At 38.6% G+C, this 23,149-nt stretch overlaps 1 protein-coding gene across 1 annotated transcript; it reads left to right on the top strand.

Annotated features, from left to right (window-relative positions):
* Positions 1-937: 937 nt before the first annotated feature.
* On the top strand, positions 938-23,149 carry LOC106714492 (RIMS-binding protein 2). Its single transcript, XM_045683081.1, has 22 exons — positions 938-1,218; positions 9,558-9,761; positions 9,996-10,191; positions 10,281-11,192; positions 11,275-11,395; positions 11,477-11,654; positions 11,794-11,926; positions 12,323-12,537; positions 12,821-13,024; positions 13,093-13,287; positions 13,895-14,089; positions 14,255-14,506; positions 15,935-15,994; positions 16,984-17,076; positions 17,827-18,042; positions 18,400-18,438; positions 18,568-18,759; positions 18,983-19,210; positions 19,418-19,580; positions 19,768-19,944; positions 21,098-21,171; positions 22,491-23,149. The coding sequence occupies exons 2-22, from the start codon at positions 9,561-9,563 to the stop codon at positions 22,818-22,820; spliced, it is 4,374 nt and encodes a 1,457-aa protein (XP_045539037.1). The 5' UTR covers positions 938-1,218; positions 9,558-9,560; the 3' UTR covers positions 22,821-23,149.

Genomic DNA, 23,149 nt, shown 5'->3' with positions numbered 1-23,149 from the left:
TACTTCGTTCAGAAATTAAAGTATTGGAGGCGACGACGCGACGTACAGTCAACATCATGAAATGTTTCTATTGTTGCAATCCGTTTAAAAATTGTTCAGAATTTATGGAATTACTTTTACCCACATTTTTTACTGATAAAAAAATCATCGATGTCTGTGACAAAGAAACTATACCTAGCGATTGGAAAGCTGATGTTAAAATTAAAACTGTATATGTACAAACTGATGATCCGAAAGAAGAAATTTTAACTGATACTGCAAAATCTACAAATGGAAATTCCTGCGAACAGAATGATGAAGTTGAAAAAAGTCTAGAGAGTAACGAAGAAGTGAAGAATCATATAGTTTACATTGAAATAATCGAGCAATTATCAAAATCAGGGAGAGAGACGGTGAGTTTTTAAAGTTAATGTTATTAGGAAGTAAGAACCTACAAGCATTACTAACACATATATATATATTTTGCATTCGTCATAAACGTCGTCTTAAATGAATAGATGATTTATTTCATAATGTTCGCAAAAATCAGGTCTCATATTTTTGGTTTTCATTTCTTAAGGAAAGGTTTAATAACATTTGAGAAATAAAATAGATTAAATGAATTTTCCAGAAGTGAGGAGTGTTGTCTTCAGCAATCATAGTGGCATACCTATATGCCACTCTGGCATACATGAGATTCCACTCGAAAAACCTATTAATTAGAAAGAGTCGAAGTAGGGCCGGCATTGGAGTGGAGTGACGGTGCGTGCGTCGAGTGTGACTGTTCCATTGAGAGGTGGCCGGCGGCGGGCGGGCGACAGCGCGGGGCAACGTGACGCGCGCCTCGCTAACGCATGCGCTCGCCTATCGAGCGGCATGGGTCTCTAACTGCCGCCCGACCGCCCGACCGCTCCGCCATATACACTTTTTTTATTTTCCTTTCGAGCTAGTCGTTCGCCGCCGTGCCGTATCCGACACCGAAGCTCGTTTAAACCGAAACTCTGGCGCTGTGAAGACGCGCGTCGACACGACGCCGCCCTCGGTCGCACCGTATCCAACATGGCAGGTCGAGCCGATCGCGGCGCCCGTGCGCGTCTCTGACCGTACCCGTACTACTTACTATGTGCGTTATATAAATGTTACGCAAGTTGAAGATCGAGTGGCCGGAAGGTGCTTCTCCGAATCCGAACGGGCCGGTGCGGCCAGCCGATGTGACCCTCTCGACGGATCGCCACTAGCGTGAGTACACACTCGCTTCACGCTACGTAAAACTAATTAATGCTCTAGACAAAACAATGCATCGGCAGCGGCAGCGACCCGTGTTGACGCTTGGACCTGGCCGCTATCGATCGCCGTGACTAGGACTTTGCCAAACAGTTTCTATGGCCCGACGAATGACAAAAGTGTGCAATAATGGTGGCCTTTTAGAAACAAGGTGATAATGGCCAAGCCGCGCGCCTGTCAACTGTATCCGTAGAGGGTCCTTCACAGGATCTATTAATGTGCATTTCTACAAAGGTTTAGCCAAAACGCAGCTTTAATGTACAACGTGCATAGTTCATTTTTAAACAACGAGTAGATATCGATTTTATTATGCTGTACTTTGCCTTCACTTAAAAGTAATGTAGGTTATACGAATATTGTAGTGTTTTATTGAGTTATAGCTTCATAAATTATATTATAACATTTGTATTCTAAACATTCTTAAAGGTTGATACAAAGCAAATTTAAGTTACAATTAGTAGCTACTTGACTTGTAACAATGTAACTCTCTTTGCGTTTAAGAGGCTACGCTCTCACTATCTCATGATCTTTTATAAGTACTTGTACTCATGTATTCTGTTTAAGTATTTGAAAACGTACGCATGCTTCATCTTTATTCAACTAAGTACAGCTGCCATTCAATGTCGTGTTCTTCGATATTATCGTAAATTTGATGACGATAAATTATTTTTCTATATTGAAATCTCAATGTATAGCGCCATTAGGTTATTTATTATTTCTATTTCGTTGTTAATATCTATTGTTATTGTTAATTACATTCCTCTTGGATGGAAATGACACGTGACTTTTAGGAACAGGTTATTTGTAAGGTCATAATTCATGTAATTAATTAAAATAACTCAACTTTTGACACTCCTGGGAAGAACACGAGCTGAATGACACCTGACTATTAAAGACTGGATTACTTTTTACTACAAACATACATGCCAGTGCCAAAAAATAACCCTTCTGTCAGTCAGGAAAAAAATAATCTATGAAAAAAATATTTATTGAACAATACCGGCCAAATTATATAAGAAAGAAGGTTTCCAAATTCGGTCGTTGTACTTGGCTTGGCTTGGATATCAAGTTATTGTAATATTTAGTAGGTAGGCAGGCGAGCACGCGAGCCGTTGCCAAAATGCTGCGGGTCGGAGCTCTTAAATAAAATCCTGCCCCGGACACATAAAGCGTATTAAACTTTTGTAAAGATTCACCAGCTCAACGCAATATTTTATTTGGATTATAATTAAATATTTAAATATTAAACCCTTAAACATTATGTACACTCATGTAGACAACGTTTTCAATCTTCTTTTCCGTTGGCGTCGTATTAGCTAAAATATTTTTTTCTCGCCCAATAAAAATTATATTTACAGGCATTTATGAATCTCCTACTTTAGGGGTCCCCTGTATGATGCATGTAAGTGGCCTTTCAAGAAGGACAGAGAAGAACGTAGTTCAACGTTATATTTAATTCATTATTATTTAATAGCGTTAATCATTTTTCTTAACTTCGTATTAAAATCGAAGTTTTCATAATAATAAAAGATAAAAATAACCATTTGGCATTATTTTTTTCTAGTATTTTTGAATAAAAACTCAGCTTACATGATTATTTTGTTGTAGGAATTATTTAGGCATAGAAAATATGCTCAGTATAAAGCAATTGTTCTTAAATAAAAGAGCAGTAATAAGCAGCCGCACACAGCCTCTACGTCTTATAATAAACTCGGTATAATATAAAGCTTATACGCTGTAAAAGTTTTGCAACAACAAATTCAAAGTAAAATGTTCAGACAAGTTATCAAAATTTATGATATTAATTTTTTTTACGTCAATCTCCTATAAATATAAGGTGGTTGAGTCCACTGTTAGCTGTTGCACGAATGGTCCGCCCGCCCACGCATCAAGAGGAAGTATTTCCTAGCTTCGTCTGAGTAGTAACATGACGGTCAAATTTAGTCCTCCAAGCCTTCCCACCAATTCTCTATAAGAAAAGGATGAAAATGAGAGGTGGAATCGACAGGAAAAGGAGCTTATCCTCTTTTTTGTCTAATAATTTTGCGTGGCGGTGGTCTAATTTTAGTCCCCATTCCGTCCCCACCATTTTTACATATGGAAATGATGGGAATGCGAAGAGAATTTGACGGAGGAAGGGCGCATAGGAACACGATACATCTTCTTTCTGTGCATCCTCTCTGTAATTTTGTGTATGCTATGTGTTTTGATTTACTAATATATACAAATTGCTTGTCCGTTTTTAATTGTAAGGAGGATATTTTGAACGACAAAGTGTTTTTAAAATTAGTATTTATTTGAAATAAAATAAAATAAAATAAAAATAAAAATGAAATGCATTAGTAAAATCTGTTCTATTCGGTTGATCATCGTTAACATCATACCTTTTGATGTCAGAATAATGATTGATTGGTTCAGTTGTAATATAAAGAGCAAGCAATCGCGGGCCTCTCATTTCAAACCTTCGTCATTGTAATAACGACGTCCCGTCTAGACGCTCTAAAGAATTGGACGTCTTACCAAAAGTATTTGCTACGGGAATATTGTTCGAAGATCGTTCGAAGTTTTGTAACATGAAGTTTTATTAATGAGTTTAATTAATATTAAATTTTTCTTTTTAATATCAAATTTAAATTCAAAAATGAAATAGAGTTTTTTACTGTAGACCTCTTTAATTGCTTTCAAAACGTGTCGTATTCTTATGTACTCCAAAACATTCAAACATACTAGAATTATTGTACACTAAAAAACGCAACATATAGCACTGAAAGAAAATTGTACCTGAATTAAATGTGATGTTTTAATAAATTTCTATACATTAAAAGGAATGGCATCTACGAGTACAAAGACTAAGTAATGCGGAGGCGGACTTGTCATTGCGATTAGTTTGATGCTACAATTTACGTTTAATGTCACAGTTAAAAATTTTAAAGGTTAAATCTTCTGAGATCTTTTGTTTGGAACTAATCTGTGTGTAATTTGCAGCACCGTTTTAAATGAATAAATGTTACTTGAATAAAGACTAACCCTTGGTTTTTAAGACCATAATCTCTGTATAAAATATATCGTCATCCCTGTCATTATCTTTAACAAAACAGAGATAACAATATGTTTTAAACGAGGATTTTGTTCTCATGAACCTACGACAGAACAGTAAAATTTTAGACTAGTGATTTATCTCAAGATTTATATGAAAACTAGCTGTCGCCCGCGACTCCGTCCGCGCGCAGTTAAAAAAAAATGAAAAATAGATGTTGGCCGATTCTCAGCCCTACTGAATATGCTCACAAAATTTCATGAGAATCGGTCAAGCCGTTTCGGAGGAGTACGGGAACGAAAACTGTGACACGAGAATTTTATATATTAAGATAAACGCAGGCTTATAAAATGAGTTCATCAGAGCTTCACTAAATGGAAATTAATAGAAGAAGTTAAGTTACGTACATGAAATTAAATGTCGGGTACATCTTGTCTACCAAAATTGCGGTATTCATTCGATATTATCTTTGTAATACGTATAAAATGTTGGCATTACATATATATTGGTATTAATATAATCTGGGCACACAGTCAGCTTAGACGCCGCCTGCGGCCCCATCGCTTCTTGGCACGTGCCTCTGGCTCAAGTTTATCAGTTCGATGTGCTATCGAGCTACTTAAGCAGCCCATAAAAATATCTGCAACGTCTTTTTTACATTTTTCGTTTAATTTTGTTTTACTTCTAATATCGAAAAAGACCTTATAACAATTTACAGTAATAAAACTAATAAATATTGTTTTTTCTTAATTCTAATTATGATTTTTATGAGAAAAAGTTTAAATTATATTGTTATAAGCTGCAAAAAAAACAAACCAGTGATGGTTAATAAATAATTTAAATGTTAATTGAAGAAATCTTATCATTTTACATCGAACGTAAGTGGTAGTTGTTAAGTTGAATGGAGGGAAGGGATTGTCAGATTATTCTCTCTCGATTTATTCATAAATTCTATTCATTGAAAATATTTGATGGAAATATTACCTATTTTCAAGAGAAGCTGTTGATTAATCATTGTCCATTAACAAATCGTATTTAAAAAACAATGTTAAGGATTGAAGTTTTGTTGTGAGGCTTGAACATACACAATGTCTTTATATGTTAATTTTTTGTTGAAATATCCATTTATCGAAGTCAATGCCAGAGTAAAATGTTGTTATGCAGTAAGATGACAAGGGACTGCTTTGTGAATTTATGAATATGAATTTTTCTAAGTGTTCAATTATACGACTGTCGTATATTTTACATTTCTATTGAAGTCAGGCGGTCGCTTGAAAGTTTTTAACAAACCACTTGCCGCTAAGATAAATATTTAGTGGTTGCGGTAACTGTTTATAATTATGAATAGGAATGTCTGTTAGTGCTATACTATTCTAAGAGTTTGTTTTTAAAAGTTTGATTAGTAAAACATATAATTACTGTAACGTTTCAAAAGAGTGTGTGAAGTATAGACGGTGTTTTATTCGTTTGTATCTGCATTTAGCGGCGCCAGACCTTAATTATTTCAGATCTTAAGAAAATTACTTATTAGTCGGCAATGCGGATTCTTGAAAAAAAAAAAACTAGCAGTCAGTTAAATTTTCAGCAAAATTTTTACTGCTTCACTCGTAGCAGACTCTACGAAAGCCTCTACAAAAGTTTTCGGGGGCTACGAAAATGAAATGATTCTTAACTCACTCATCACGAGTTTCGAGAATAATACGTAATTAAAGTTTTATATTTGTTTGTAATGCGTTATTAAAATTTAATTAGACGCGTGCCTCGAATTCTATACAAAAAAGGAGCTTCAAGTGAGATCTAAGAAAAATTCGTAGCAATAAGTGCCACAAACTTAGATATTAGGAAACTTGAACGTCTCTTTAGCACTTATAAAAATAGCAGTCACCAGCGACTCTGTCCGCTCGGAATTAAAAAATAAAATAATAAGTAACCTATGTGTTCTTCCAGACTATGTTCTACATTTGTGTCAAATTTCATCAAGATCCGGAGCTACATTTTCAAACAAACATCTATCCATCTAAACATTCGCATTTATAATATTAGTAAGATTATACTGTTTAACACTAGTATTTTTGTTATTATTTTTTTACCACATGGTTTATTGCTTTACGCGAAATCCTTTTATCCTCGGAAACAAGAAAAACATCAGTCTAGAAATAATTCAAAGAACATATAATATATTATTGGACATTTAAAGGTAGTTCAATACATAGACTTTTATTCGTGTCGTACGTTTATATTAAGTCATAACCAAACCATACTTAATTCATTGTGAAGCGTTGCGTCTGAAATCCGTAATGCGTACATCGTCTGGCGATCTTGCCAAGTATCTCAGACCGGCCGACGACGCTCTGGGTTTGGGGGGTAAAGAAATCACGGAAGAAAAAGTGGAGGGGGGAAGGATGTTCCTCGAATGAGGTCGGCGCTCTTTTTAGTCTTGCGAGACTAGTCGGCGGCATAAAGCCTCGAGTATGGTGAACGCGAAGTGACGTTTGCGCGGGCCATTTGCAACGGCACGGTTAAAAGTAAAAGAGCATGAACAACAGTGGGAAATGTTAGAGTTTTGTTTTTTATATAAGCTTTTTGTTTTTTGAAAGTGCTGCGAGAGTAAAATAGTATGGATATAGTTGTTTTTTTTTGTCCCCGTTTAAAATGAACGCGTTCGCTTCTACGCTAGTGACATATTTGACTGCTTTTTGTTATTGTAATCTATGCACATTTTGATGAGGGTTGAACGTGGCTTGCTATAAGCAGACGGTAAAGTTTTTGCTGAAAACGAATTTGCTGAAAACTTACGAGCACGTTGCGTTTGTTAAATAGGTGTGGAGATACTTAGAAATCTTAGTCAAAATCTTAAATAACAAATTCAATGATGGAGGGTAAGTTTTTAGAAATCAATACTAAAATTAAATAAATAATTTTGGTGTTAAATGATTTCAGATTTTATATATTTGTGTAAAACGACATATTTTTTTACATGATAAAGTATCTATCTATCTATATATATAAAAGAAAGTTGTGTTAGTTACACCATTTATAACTCAAGAACGGCTGAATTGATTTCACTGAAAATTGGTGGGCAGGTAGCTTAGAACCAGGAAACGGACATAGGATAATTTCTACCCCGTTTTCTATTTTTTATTCCGCGCGGACGGAGTCGCGGCTAAAAGCTAGTTTTAAATATTTTTTTTATATTTTCTGCCATCTACGTTTAGACAACTTACTTTATTAGAGAGAAAGAAAACATTTATTTGTGTAGTTAGATTACACAATCCTCATGTAAATGTGTAATGTAGTCTCTCTACTCCGTGCTTTGACTATTTTATGTATTTGAATGTATGTTATGTTATTTCTGTAATATTATATTTGAATAAAGCCATGTCTAGAGACACATTACAACATCAGACAGTGTGGCGTCACTCTAAGGACTCGGCTAGACGTCTGTCTACGTAATAAATATCTTGTATAACATACATGTTTATTTGTAGACATAATTCATCTTGTTTTTATGCGATCGTACTAATGACTTGTATGAAATTTGGAAGATGGCTTTTTTGAAAAATGTCCTTCAGATGTTTTTCCATAAAATATTTGTTACCAATACCCGGCGATTTAAGTCTCTTAGAGGCTTACGCTTTTTTTCAAAGGAGGACAATATGCAGTTGATCCCTACGGTTATATTATCCTCTTGATGAATGTAAACTTATAAAATCTATTTAAAACCCAACACTACCTACACGAAGAAATCCAATTAGCGAATATTGTTTTATTCAAAACTGTAATAGTTTTAAATTAGACAATATTATGTAAAAGATAGTCCATATGCATTTTAGGTAATATCAGAGAAACGAAGTGATACAAACAATATTTTGAAGTTTACATATTTAGTCAACAAAAATAACATCATCAACAAATAGAGTAACAAATAATTTTATTTATATGTACGAATATTTGTTGATATAAATAAGTAGCAATAATCTACACTCGGACTGAGCACTGCACTGAGCGTCGATGGCACAGAGTTTAAGCTATTGACTTGTAATCTGCAGGTCCTGGGTTCGAATCCCGCCATGTACCAATGTGCTTTTCGATTTTCGATTTACATATATACATTTATCCGACGTTCTTACGGCGAATGAAAACATCGTGATGCAACCTGCACATATCTGCGAAGAAATTCAATGATATGTGTGAAGTCAAGCAACCCGCACTGGGCCAGCGTGGTTTACTATGGCCTAGTCACCGTAACTTGGGGTAGGCACTGAGCCGTGGGGACGTATAGTGAGCTGATGATGTGTTAACACTCACAATATATAAAATTTGTTTTGAGCCCATTAAAAGATATAGCGTATAAAAGTTCACATTACTCGTTTGAAGTAGTGTTTTTCGCGTTTTCCATCGTACATGAACATTTTTTTCAAACTGTACTGTATCTATGTGCTTTTATCGTATGATGTCAATCGATATCACGAAGGACGAGTCATAAACGACTCGACATCGACAAAAAATCGATAAATTATGAATACATAGATAACACCTTCGTGTTTATTAAACTTCAATGCTTCAGTACGATTCAGCATATAAACAATACGAGTATGTACACTTTATATCCTTTTTTATTGTTTATGTTTTTTAAACTTTATGCCAGTCGGGAATCTGTATAACAGTTACTGGCATGTTCTGTATACACAAATAGATTATACAGTTGACCTATATTTAAACAATGAGCTCCAATACAAACATATTAATATACTAATAGGCATACACGTAGGATTGGAACATATAGCCGGCGATAGTGTTTTCTTCCAGTTATGACGTAAACAACTTCAAAAGAAATACGGCTATCTCTAGTGTATTGGCTCAATTTTCATGTCAAATATACCTATTAAATATATAAAAAAATCTAATATAGCAGAAATTATTTTTTCTCGCATTCATTAATACGCCTATGTTATTTCAATATAAATCTAGGACATCCGGTGTCACACTCAATTAATAAAAAATAATTTTATACAGTTATTTTAATTAAGAATATTTGTGCTAGTTTGTTACCGTATTCAAGAAAAAAAAGTTACTAAATAACTTAAGAGCTAGATGGTTATTTTGTCGTCTAATGCATCGGACAAGTTAAAAGTCTAACGTATCCTACTAAACGAACATATATGCGAGTGAGTTTGTTCACTTTAGGCCCTATTGTGATAAAAACATTAATCGTAATAAAATATTTCATAGTTACTTACCTTTTGTGTTGGAACAGACGATGAGCAGTTACGGTAGTATATCGGGAGCAGCAGATTCTGATGCGCTATCGCGGCGGCTGCGCGAGGCTGAGCGCGCGCGTGCGGACGCCGAGCGCGCTCACGCCGACGCCCTCTCCCAGTTGCGGAATGCGCAGCGCTCGCCTCTCGACGCGCACAATGTAGAACAGCTACAGTCCCGCGTACGAGAGCTCGAAAAGAAGGTACGGACAAATTTACCTTTATCTTTGTTTACCTCATATTGTATGTAACTCTATCCATTCTCATGAGTATGCATAGGAATGACGTGAAGGAATTCTTTGATTTACTTCTCATTCCGTTCAACTCGTACTTTGTTTATCATTAAAGCTGACAGAGCAGCTTATCTGTAGTGAATTTTATAGCACTTCTAGAGCCTTATATTTTGATTCAAGAATCAATGTGTAAGTTACTGTTAGGCCGCGTTGGAGACGGTTCGTTGTGAAGAGCTGCAGTTGGAGCTGTCGTCGGCGCTGCGAGCGCGGGGTGCCACCTCCTCCACCTGGTCCACGCCGGCCCCCCAGCCCGCCTCGGAGATAGAACGCATTATGGCCAAGATAGAGCAGGATAACAGGATCCTTGCCGAGCTGGACCACACAAGATCTACTACACACGGTAACCGGACTTGTTGGGACTTAAATAAAACATAAGATTTTGACATAATAATAAATTACATTTCAAAATCCTTCAATTTATGTTATCAGGTATGCAGTCCAGCGGATCCAATCAAGCCCTTGGAGAGTTTCATTCACCGACCCCTTCGCCGCTGCCACATTCGTACTCGAGCACGACGGGCCACATGGCAATTTGCCAGAGCAACACGATGCCCACGTTGTCCTCTCTTCACGCGACCGGACAGTTTACCGCACCCAGCTCCAACTCCGTTGCATATTCCATGAGCGCACACAATCCTACATCTTATTCTAACCCTATACCCTCGTACTCGACTAACACCTACGGTTTGTCAAACACGCATCAAGTTAGCTTTACCAATCCTGTCACTGCTCCTCTTGTTAACAGTATCAGCCAAATATCTAGCACCCTGGCCGGTCTCCAGAGTAACCTTCAAAATATTACTGGTAACGTTTCTGCATTGAGTTTAGGTGGTACGCTCACTGGTTCAACGTTAACAGGAACGATGGCCGGGTCAGGACTGACGGGCTTGAATACCGTTCCAACGTCGCTTCCTGGCGCGATTACACACACGTTGGGATTACAATCTTCACTCACTGGGGGATTAGGAAATATGTCAAATATAGCAACCGGCACTCAGCTCAGTGCTCTCAATACTAGTCTAACCGGGACCGGCGCTTATGGCACAAGCGCCGGTACTTACACAAATCCACTACTGACCGGTGGCTTGCCTGGAAACTCGATGAATATCAAGTTGAAACCCCTGGACGAAATAGATCTCGGCTTAGGTAGATATGCGGCTAATACTTCAAATATAGTTAGGGTACCGACTCCAGTAACACCGCATCAACCGACATGGAACTTAGGATTAGATAACCAATTCGGAACTGATAGACTCGGTGGTTTAGACTCAGGATTTAGTCATGATCGAAACCAGAGAGGATTAACAAGAATGATGCCAAATACTGGATTGGATATTGATGGTAAGATTATTTCAAAACGTACTTGTACATTTTGATAAATTTGCTTGATATATAACTTTTTATCCATTATATTATTCTACAGTTCGCAATTCTCATTTTATGAATGGGGGTGCGCCAGTGGAGAATCAAGTTGACATGTTAGACATTCCAGGTAAAGGCCGTTGCTGCGTATACATTGCAAGATTCTCTTACGACCCTCCCGAGTAAGTACATAGAGTAAAATTTATACGAAGAAGTTAAACTATGACAATGGAATAGCAAAATTTATATCTTTATCGTTTTAGTATCGAAAGTGCTGACGGTGAACTGTCGCTTAACGCTGGCGATTACTTAATCGTGTGGGGTCCGCCGGACCCTAATGCTTCTGTGCTTGAAGCTGAAATGCTTGATGGACGTCGTGGCTTTGTTCCCGCAAACTTTGTGCAAAGGCTGGTCGGAGACGATCTATTAGAATTTCATCAGGTATATCAAATCTATGAATTCGATTTATATTGAGAATCCTATAAAGTGGCTTATAGGGGTTTCAATTGAAGCATTAATTTTGAATCATATTGACTTAAAAACCAGATTGCTCTATTTCAATAATTAGTCACATGACCAGGCGGTGATATCGACGTTACGAGACACAGACGAGCCCACGACGACTACGATTAGCGACCTGTCCCTTAGCCGCGACGTGGCGCGCCTCAGCGAAATGGCAGACATCAGCGAAGGCCCCGAAGACGATGATAACGGTGAATATCATTTACTGATCCAAGAGTTCAAATATTACCTAGCTATTCATAAATTTAGTTTCATGCGTAGATAAATTAATATGTTTTTAGTACTACATATTGCTAGATTTTTTACTCTGTAGCAGAATCTTAATCGACGTTATCGAGCTAACGTTACTAATTTTAAAATGATATTTGAATTTTTTTTAAATTGCATGTTTTAATTCTTATTACGTCCTTACACAATTATCAAAAATAAAAAGCAATATGTAGATACATAGATAAATAGTTTTATAGCTGATCCTTTGTCCTTTCCTATCCGTCTTTTCCTAACGAACGGACATCGGCGCACGCTTCTTGGTTTTCGCACTTCGCCTTTGGCCGCACTCCCTGCGATCTGCCCTCGGACCTCAACAGCCGAGCTGTTTTTCTCGTCGCTAGTGCCTGCGCCGCGACAGCTCACGCTCGAGAGGCAGCTCAACAAGTCGGTGCTCATCGGCTGGACGGCGCCCGAGGGGGTGCAGCAAGCTAATATCGAAAGCTACCACGTGTACGTCGACGGCGTCCTCAAAACCACCGTTAAGGCGTCAGAACGCACTCGCGCCTTGGTCGAAGGCGTAGATGCTAACCGAGTAAGTGCCATTATAAATGTAAGTCTTCTTGATCTAAAAAAATGAATTGTGTTTGTTTCCGCATGAGTTGATATTTCTGTGGTTACAGGTAACACATTGTGAGCTACAATTACTCACTCGTTTAGAGAATTTGTTAATCGCTCTACTATATAATTAGTTCTTTAGAGAATTTATATATTTATAAATTCTTAGTTTTTCCATTCGATTTTTCAGTTCTTTAGTTGTACTTATTGTATTAATTTAAGTCCATAACAACCTATAAGTATTTCCATTATTCTTAAAGCCACATCGAATAAGTGTGCGCTCGGTGACTGCCACTCGTCGTACGTCGCGGGACGCAGCGTGCACCATGGTGATAGGTCGAGACACGGGCAACATGGGCCCGACCTGCGTTCGAGCCAGCGGCGTCACCTGCTCACAAGCCGTCATCTCCTGGCTACCAGCTAACTCCAATCACCAACACGTCGTCTGCGTCAATAACGTTGAAGTAAGAAACGAACAATTTATCTCTTTTTGCTATTCATAAATGTATTTCTAAAATTAATGTATTTACAGGTTAGAACAGTTAAGCCGGGCATATATCGTCATACGATCACTGGCCTCTCGCCCAGTACGCAGTATCGAGTGACTGTGAGGGCGAAGCACTTAAGAACGGGCCCTCCAGGAATACCGATAGAAGAAGCTCCTGGCGCGTACACCGATTTCCGAACGTTGCCAAAAGGCCTGCCGGATCCTCCGAATGAGATCATGGTACATTTTTCTCTTTGACTGATCTAGCATGAGGTGATTCAGCATGCTTTAAATAAATTTTTCACACTTTACAATCACATTCCCCGCTCGCTAATATATTAAAACATACCTTTGTGTATCCGTAACATTCAACATGACTTATTTTGTCATCCTCTCAATGTAAATACTTTAATTTTCAGAAATTAAATGTCTGCATCCTTAATCCAATCGATAGTTTCATTGCGCACGCACTAAAGATAGCTTTCTAATGCTCACGAAGTGTGTGATGGTTGTAATAAGTAATTATGTATATCCATTTACTTTATCACTGGACCATGCAACCCCGTTCCTAAAGTAATGCCACAACCTCCGAGCACTCGGCACGGTCGACAATCTCGAACAAGTCGCGTCAATCGCAACCATAAATCCAGCGCTAGGACAAATTTTTAACCGCTCATAGAGATGTTCACCTTGTCAAGTTTAAGCCTATCCCACCTTTGTGACGTCGATTCATCCCCGATGTGATCTTTTGATATATTCGATACCGGTCACACCTTTGAATTGTTTAAACTGATTGGCCTTAGTAATTTTGGCTGGATTGTTGGTGGTGATTGGTGCGGTGTCGCAGGTGGAAGCGGGGCCCCAGGACGGGACGCTCCTTGTGACCTGGCAGCCCGTACTGCGCCCTCCGGCCTCCGGCCCCGTCACCGGATACGCGGTGTACGCCGATGGGAAGAAGGTCACCGACGTTGATTCACCGACCGGTGATCACGCTCTCATCGACATTGGCAAACTCATTGGCCTCAATCCAAAGTGTGTCACTGTGAGTATCGTACGGAGCTTCAGTAGGCTTGTCAAGCGCTACGTTTCGATATATTTGCGCTTAATTTAAAAACAAAATGTGAGGACCTAACGCATCGCTGAAATTGCACACGATCTAGAATTTTTAAATGTCGTATTCGGTTGCTGATACGTATTTTGTTTTCAGGTGCGTACAAAATCTCGCGACAGCCAATCCAGCGATAGTGCTCCGACGCCGATCCCGCCGGCCGTGCTGCGCGGTGTGGCGTCGCGGATGCCCCGCGGGGCGCCGATGCTGAACCAGCCCACGCCGGGCTTCCGTGGCCAGCAGAGACCGCAGCCCTACCAGCAGCAGCAACAAGTCATAGAGCACGACGAAAATTTATCTGATAAGGAAATATTTCCGAGTGCGAATCGTCACGACCAACATGCTGCTCAGGTAAACATTCATTTGGTATCTATTTATTGTGTTCTCATTAAAATTTTATAATTGGAACTTGAATCGACTGCAGATCAAGATAAAAAATTGAAGTATGCTTGCGCGAATAAAGACTTAAAAGATATAAAAATTTTGTACTTTTGTATAAAAATTTCATCGTGAAATATTTATGAATTCGTCAAATATTTAAAGTTTTAAGTGCCTTTTACTTGAGGGATAAGAAAAAACAAAAAATACTTGCAATTTATGTCGATCTGCAGGCGAATAATTAAATAATTTTAAAAAATTCATGTAAATTCGGGACTTTAATTAAAACCTAGATTTTGAAATTCTACAAAGATTTTGGCAGTTTTTGCTTATTTCTGACATTCTTTATTAATTATTTCCTTCAATAATGATTTCCTTTTATTTTTTGATCTGTTAATATTGTTAAGGCACAGTACTTGTGTGTATTATAGATTGCAAATCAGTGTTTTGAAACTTGTGTAAATCGTCATTAACGTCGTATAACCATTTTATTCAATTACCAAAAGTATTCGCTTATTATGAATGGGAATCATTTATCTCCTGTGTGATTCTTAGATAACATTTTAAATACGCAGTTTTTTACCTTCAAATTTAATTAATAATTTACTAACAATTTCAGCATTACGTAAATTAAATTCAAATCTTTAAAAATCGAACACCTTTTTTAATGAAATTGACATGAAAACAACATAGATTTAAAAAACCTCAAATTTAATCAGTTTTATGAATTATAATTGCAATAAACCGATTTTGATTAAAAAAATTCCAAATTTGAAGTTAAAAACCTGCAAATCATACGCTCTATTCTAGTATCGTGTGCGATTTGTTGTTTCATATTACTTGATATATATTCTAAGATCTACAATAGAATCTGGATCTGAAATTTCTGGCCTTCCGTTGGTTTCATAGACTAAAATCTCTGTATAAATCATATCGTTATCCCTGTCAATCTTTGACAAAACATAGATAACCTTATGTTTTAAACGAAGGTTTTGGTCTCTGAAACCCACTGCTACAGATCAATTTTTATATTTATTAATCAAATCGCGTGCGACGCTTTTAATCGGTGTTGCAAAATGCACTCTTTATAATATTTCCTGTCATGTCGCTGGCCTTTCCTCCGGTAGTTTTGCAGTCCGGTACACAACGGTCACTACGCCACAATATAGCTGCACAATGGGCCGAGCGATCAAAGTTAAATGCATACCGCTTGCGACTAGATCCGTAGTCTCTAGTGCTGTTGGCCCATACCTGAACAATCCACACCTTACCTTTGTATACTAGAACATATAAAGAGCTTGTACTTTGTGACACAGACAGTACCCTCCAGAATCATATATTTATTCATTCCGAATTACCTTACCTCGCTCTCTCACATAACTGTTATACACCTTTCCTTAGCAAACCGGTGGATTCGGCACAGGTCTACTAAAGAGTATATTCGACAAAATAACCCCTTCGGTAAGGAATTTTAACACGTTTTTAACCTTCGTTTTGTTTCAAATTACTTTATTATATTTATAATACACCTATTTTGTTTTTGTATTATCTTTTTTGTTGTTTGAGAGTGTTTTAGTTACCAGTTATTAGTTTTTATGTTGGTTTAGTTTTTTAATCTGTAAACACAGTGTGCCCGTTATTTTAGTTATGATACACTCATAAATTTACAGTAGTGATTTAAATAATATATAAAAGATATTTAATTTTGAGTATGCTTTTCGTTCATATAAACGTAGACAAAGATAAAGAGCTTAGTGACAAAGTAGGTTAGATGATATTTTAAAATAATAATAGTCGTAATATAACATAACGACGTCTAGTTTTTAAACTATATACGACACAAATACTTAGATGGATTTGCTATAACACTAGTTAGCTAGATGTCACGTTTGGGAGAACATGTGTGGATTTGTTCGAACTAAAATTTTGAACAATTTTTTCAGTTTAGCCAAGAATAGTTGATAATGTTTTATTGATTAACTTTTAGGTTTACATATTCATTTTTACATGTGCAACACTATACCATATCATTACATTTATACTGTAAAGGAAACAGATCATTATATTTGTTTAACACAAATGAATTCTGTACAGGTATAGATTCTCCAACACTTAAACAGATGGACTTAGATTTTTCTTCACCTTTTATATGTCGGCTTCCTTTGCTCTTCTAAGCCTTCTCTGTAAACTTCAACTAATGTGACTGTTTTAAGTTATTTTGTCTCATTATCACTTTTATAAACAAATGCTTCATAAAAAACTTTTTCACGCTTCGATGGTTAGTGTTGTAACGGTAATCACGTTGAAGTTTGTCACTTCAATCGCTAATAACATTCGTTTCTTCACCGACCATCTCTTATACACCGCCATGACTTTCATTTTGTTACTTATGTCTAGTTAGAAAGATGTATTGTGTAAAAAAATGTTGAATGATTGTGTGGTACTATCAGCAATCGGGGATACCGGCCATCGAAATCACTAAAGAGGGCGCCGCGGAGCAGATGAGTTGCGAAGAGGATGAGGCGACGCGCCGTCGGCCGCAGGTCTGCGATCTCTGTAACTGTCATCGATGTGCTCTCCATGTGCTGGCACTTGTTCACTGCGCTCTGTCTATTTCGATTTGTACCGAGTTTCCGAATCACGACTTTACCACTTTACCGTTGTTTGTGTACTCATCTATTCACTTGTCACTGTTGTGTCTTCGATTGTTTATATTTCACCGGTACACTATCCTTACACCAATAAGGTTTTTATGTATTCTACTTTAACTTGAGATGCAAATCGAGTTATTAAAAAAGTCAGAATATTCTTACAGATTACTCGACACAGATTCATTTCACCCGAGCATGCCAAGCGCGTCTGTTGTTCCTGCATGTTGTCTTGGCTTCAACTCCTTTACTCAAAACAAAATTCTTACACACTCGTTCTCTCTTTTTTTACAAGGTTATTTAAACTGATGCTACGTCTGAAAAATAATTGGATTAAATTTATTACATTGTTTCTTTTTGCGTATCAAAATGCTAGGAGCCTTAAATGGAACAAAGCGTAATACATTCACAATAAGTGATATCAAGAACAAACGCTGCACGCTAGCTTTCGTTGTGCATGGGGATTTGAATAGAGTAAAAGGAATGTCTAAATTAAATGTTCCAGACGAAGGTAAAGTTTTCTATCGCTTCCGATCGCATTAAGCCGATGATGACTATTGGCTATAAGCTTGGTTATGTTGCTGTTGGCTTTGTAATAGAAAAATCTAACCTTATTAATGTGTTGGTTCGTACGGACGTCAGCAGCAACCGTCCCAACCGAGTCAAGCGTCGCAGCCGCCTTCGGGTCAGCAGTACCCGAATACACCAGCTTACCATGGCACGCAGCAACCCCCCTATCCACCGGCCGGCCAGTTCCAAAGTAGCCAGCCGGCCCAGTACCCCGGCCAGCAGCAGCAGTACCAGAACCCGACGAACCCGAGAAACCACCACGAAAGAGGCCGCCCTCCTAACCCCCACCAGGTTCATATTTTTTTTATAGCAAAAGGTGGAAAACGACCAAGTGGCCAATTCAATTCGCCAAAATTGTGAAGTGACTATTTCCTATAGACTCTCGCACTTCCCTTTACCATTCGTTCTTTGTAAGAAATGGGTTGAAAGGAAAAGAGGGCTTAAATTAGGTCATCCTTAAAAAAAGCCGCCATAGGAACTTAATTTAAATTTTATTACTCATTTACAGTATTAGAAAAATCTTAATTTGGTGAATACAACTTAATTCTGTATTTTAGGATTTTCCCACTTTTAACTAAGTGTTCTTTTTTATTTTAATTTCTTTATAACAATGAAATATTTTTTGTTTAATATATATTGTTATGATAGGTGGGTCAGCAGGGCGGCATGCAGAGCACTATGCAGGGCGCCATGCAGGGCGGCATGCAAGGCGGCATGCAGGGCGGCATGCAGGGCGGCATGCAAGGCGGTTTGCAAGGCGGCACGCAAGGAGGCATGCAAGGCAGCATGCAAGGCGGCATGCAAAGCAGCATGCAGTATGGGACGCGTGGCGCGCCGCCGTCGGGTCCCCGAGGGCCGCCGCAGGGGCCTCGCCAGGCGCAAGCCCATCCACAGTCTAAGAGGAGTCGCTACTTCATCGCTTTGTTCGATTACGATCCGGCGACCATGAGTCCCAATCCTGAGAGTTGTGATGAGGAGCTACCGTTCAGCGAGGGAGACACAATCAAGGTTTGCTTTTATCCATAGAATTGAGAACATTGAAATTAGGAAAGCTTTTAAATTGTAACGTAAAGGAAGAAGTTAGTATCAGCTAACTTACCTACTGAATTTGGTGTCATTTTACTGATGTATCTTGCATACAGCACTTTTAATTTACAGTCAAAAGCATTGAGCAAATGTCTGCTGCTAAATTGATTTTATTTGGATCGTAAAACAGATTTTTTGTTCTCAGGTTTGGGGTGACAAGGATGCCGATGGCTTCTACTGGGGCGAGTGTCGGGGTCGCCGCGGCTACGTTCCGCACAACATGGTGGTGGAGGTGTCTGAGCAGGAGGCCACGGGCCAGGTGGCGAAGCCTCGCGATCGCTGGACCGACGCATACGCGAACCAACCCGTCCGGCGCATGGTTGCCTTGTATGACTATGATCCGCAGGAACTAAGTCCAAATGTCGATGCTGATGTGAGTTTATATGTTTCAAGAATAAATGTTGATGTCTTATTCCTTATCATATTTGTCTTTTGATTCTAGTCTTCATCCTTCCCTTGCTCTTAGAAACACGTGGTCTTTCATGGTTCTTTTACTTTTGCCCAAAAAATCAAAATTCAGGCATTGAGCAACTTAGGCATCACTGGTGCAAACAGCATTCTATGTTATGGTCGTTTTCAGGCGGAACTTAGCTTCCAGACGGGTCAGATAATTCACGTGTACGGTGAGATGGATGACGACGGTTTCTATATGGCGGAAATCGACGGCATGCGCGGCCTCGTACCCAGCAACTTTCTCACTGAAGCCAACGACCAGTATGGCCCCCAGGGGCACTCCAGTCAAGGTTTGTAAGATTATTTCTATTCAGATGACATGATGATGATGATCACAAAACTTGACACTTCTTTCAGTGGTTAGACCTTTTGTGAAATTTTCTCACAAATTTCAATATCACATAAAAATTGTAAAGTATTTATTACAATATTTTTGATTATAACGTTTTGATTATACGTGTTTGTTCTGTTGTCTAGGTGGAGCCCAAGGGGTTGCCGGATTGGGTGGGCGAGGAGTGGGTCCGGGCCCCACGCCGCAGATCCCAGGTGCCGGGCGGGGTCGAGGCGCAGCGCCAGGGCCCGGCGCCCGCGGTCCCCCGCCGCCGCCACGCGACAACGTCGCCCCCGCGCCCCGCAACCACCACCGCAAGACAGGTTCGGCTCTTTGCTCTCGATGTAATGTAATGAGTAGCGCCGATGATGCTGCAGGGATGTTAGATGAAATTCCAAATGACAGGATAGGGGAATATCGGTAGAATGCTAAAATTAATTGAACATATAGACAAACAGAAGTGCGATAGTATCTAGTTATCAATTGAGTAGTGGTTAACCCTCACGGGAATCCTCGTGAGGATGTGAGGATCCCAAAGAAGAACTCAAGTTTGGTCATTCTTAAGAGTTTTATAGGCTATCGCCTCCTATGCTAGGCCACCTCAGGTCATTTGAAGCTATTTAAACATTATTAGAAACAAAAAATAGAAGTTATAATTGATAAACAACTTTTTGGATATATGTTTAAAACGTAGGATAGATGTACATCTAACATCCCTGAAAGAGCTTTTCGACATTAGCTGTTATAGTTAAAATAATTGTTAGTTGTCAACGATATAATAATTGGATATGCGACTTACATCCGACCGAGTCAGTCTCGGTTCGGATCACTGAGAGCTTTGAGTGTTTCATGTTTGCACCTTGGACTTGCTATGTGACTTACTGCGAGACGCTCGCCTTTCTGCTCTGGTACTCTCTGTCATCTTTCTCGTACACAGTCTTGCGATTGCGACGGGACTCGGCGCTACGAGTTTCAGAATCATCATTTGTTTTTAAAAAACAGTGTACAGTCAAACACATAATTTATTTTAGGATCTCTACTACATTTTTTTTGAGGTGAAAGCGGGTCCGGTTGCAATCCACGGAGCACAAAGACTCTTGGTGTACACTTATGCTGAAAAACACTATCTTGGATTACACAGTCACTAACATCGCTGAAACTTGAATGTGTCAGAAAATATGAAGACGTTAAAACTAGGAACACGGTCATATGTCAATTTCGGATAATTAAATTAAATCATGCTGTTTTATTTTTTTATCTACGTTTTAAACTGTCTTTCCTGTTTTCTTTTATTTTCTTCGATGGTATTACTTTATTTATTACGATGGTAACTCTCAGAGGACACGGGGTAGGCGGGTCTGAAGAAATACACGCAACATAGCATAGGCCAGAGCACGGTGGTCGTGACGTGTGGTCCAAGATTCAAGCGGTTGTCTGTGGTCACTATATATGTTGTGTGTATTGTCTGTTTGCTAGATGCCTGCCCTCTTCCCCCTTCTCAGTTAGACCACAACACATCCGCCAGTAATCCAGAACAGGCGAATTCTCAGGTAAAAAATAAATACCGTTTATATTGACCCACAACAATACCGTTTTCAAACATACTAAGCAAGGGTACTTATAGTTCGTTTTTAGTTCGACTGTCATTCACTTCATTACGTTTACTTCTTAATTATTTTTCACTGTTTGTTTTTCTTTATTTTTTTAATTTTCCTTCGTTGTTATTCCGACGTGACCAATGCAGCGGCCTGTACTGCGAGAGCCGTATTTTGTGATTTTAAAGTGACGGATGAGTTGTTTTGGATCATGTTTATTCAATACGTCATTAGTTTTTATGCCTATAGGATACCTATTCATATACATACATGTACAGAAGACACTGGAGTATGCTTCACTCACATTAAAATACCATCACCTGTTTACAATCGTACATACCCTTTGGGTCCTTAGTTATGGCCCCTTCATGTGGGTATCTACAATCAGGACTTGCGCTTAGCCATTCTTGTGATTTCTTTTATAGTCTGTTTTTATTTCAATATAGAATGCGAGTGTGATTATTTTTATAAAATGTCACAATTTAATATTATATCTTCTAATGCTACCACAACTTTCTCTATCTCGCTTTGTTTGGCGGTTTGCATGCGCATGCACAATGTTTGTACGCATGCATGAAATTGTGATCGAATGTTATGCACAATGTGTGTTGTGTCAACAAAGTATAATGTACAATGTTTGTGATTAAAAAAGAGAAATTAGCGCAATATTATAGTAATAAAACAAAATAAAATTATTTTTGATAATTTAGCATTTTAATGTCCATTAATAAAATTATTTGAATCATTAAGATTTTGAGCGTTAAGTGACTACACGTAATATATTAGAATAATCTAGATTCATTTATAGAACAGCAAAGCCCATTTCATATTGCTAGAAAGTAGTGATGAATCTAGATCTTTTTTTTTTCATTTTCTAATATCTCCAATCCATCTCATTTAGAAAGTTATCTCGATTTCTATACTTATAGAATTGTGGGAAAATTGCTCTTGGCATAACAAGTAACAATTATATTATCTTCACTACTTCGTAACAAACGAATATTATTTTAAAGCAAATACGCTTTTGAATGATACTAGTTAATGTTAATATTATATAAAAATAAAAAAACAATAAATTAAGGTTTTATAAACATTTAATCGCGCTTTCTTGCATCAATAGCTTTCATCATTTTCGTTAATATTATCACAGTAAGCAGTACTCAGTACATTCAACTGAATTTGAGCTAAATTACTGAGGTTGCGCAATTCAACGTATAGAGATCGAGACATTTTATGCTAGTAAATACCAGGAACTCATAAAGTCAGGGGTGTAGGAAGGTTTGCAACAGCAGGCGAGGGCGAGAGGCGCAGCGAGCGGTCAGGCGGCGAGCACGATCGCGCGCACGAGCGCTGGTAACGCGAGCACGCCGCCGGTGCAGTCGCCTGGCACGCCGGCCGCCGCGCCTCCCGCACAACCCTCGCCCGCGCGCCGCGCCGGTCCAGCCGTTGTGCCCGCACCCCAACCGCAACCCCCCACAACACAGCCCCCCACCTCGCAGCCGAACCTCATGCAGAAGTTCACGGAGATGACCGCCCCCGGTGGAGACATCCTCAGCAAAGGCAAAGAGCTAATCTTCATGAAGTTTGGACTCGGAGGTAAATAATGCCGGCGCCGCGGCCCCCCGAGGCCCCAGTGTGTGCTCGTCGAATCGTAAATCGTTTAAGTGCGACGTCTCAAATTCTTCTCTTACGTTATCAATTGGTTCTGCTGCTGCTGGAAGGCAATTCGTGTAAATCGGGTTTTCTACAAATCGTTTGACAGTTACGAGAATATGTTTAAGGACTGTAAATAAAATCAATAAACGCACAGTTTAGTGGATATTCATATGTTAGTGCAGTCCCGATAGCCGCACGATTGGAGTCTCGATAGTCGACACCCGAGTATAGATTTATCTTGAATTTCTGTCTTGGGCCTGTTGTCATTTGTTAGAAT

This window comes from Papilio machaon, chromosome 21, assembly GCF_912999745.1.
Source record: "Papilio machaon chromosome 21, ilPapMach1.1, whole genome shotgun sequence".
Taxonomy (NCBI): Eukaryota; Metazoa; Arthropoda; class Insecta; order Lepidoptera; family Papilionidae; genus Papilio; species Papilio machaon.
This window is presented reverse-complemented; position numbering and strand designations above follow the sequence as displayed.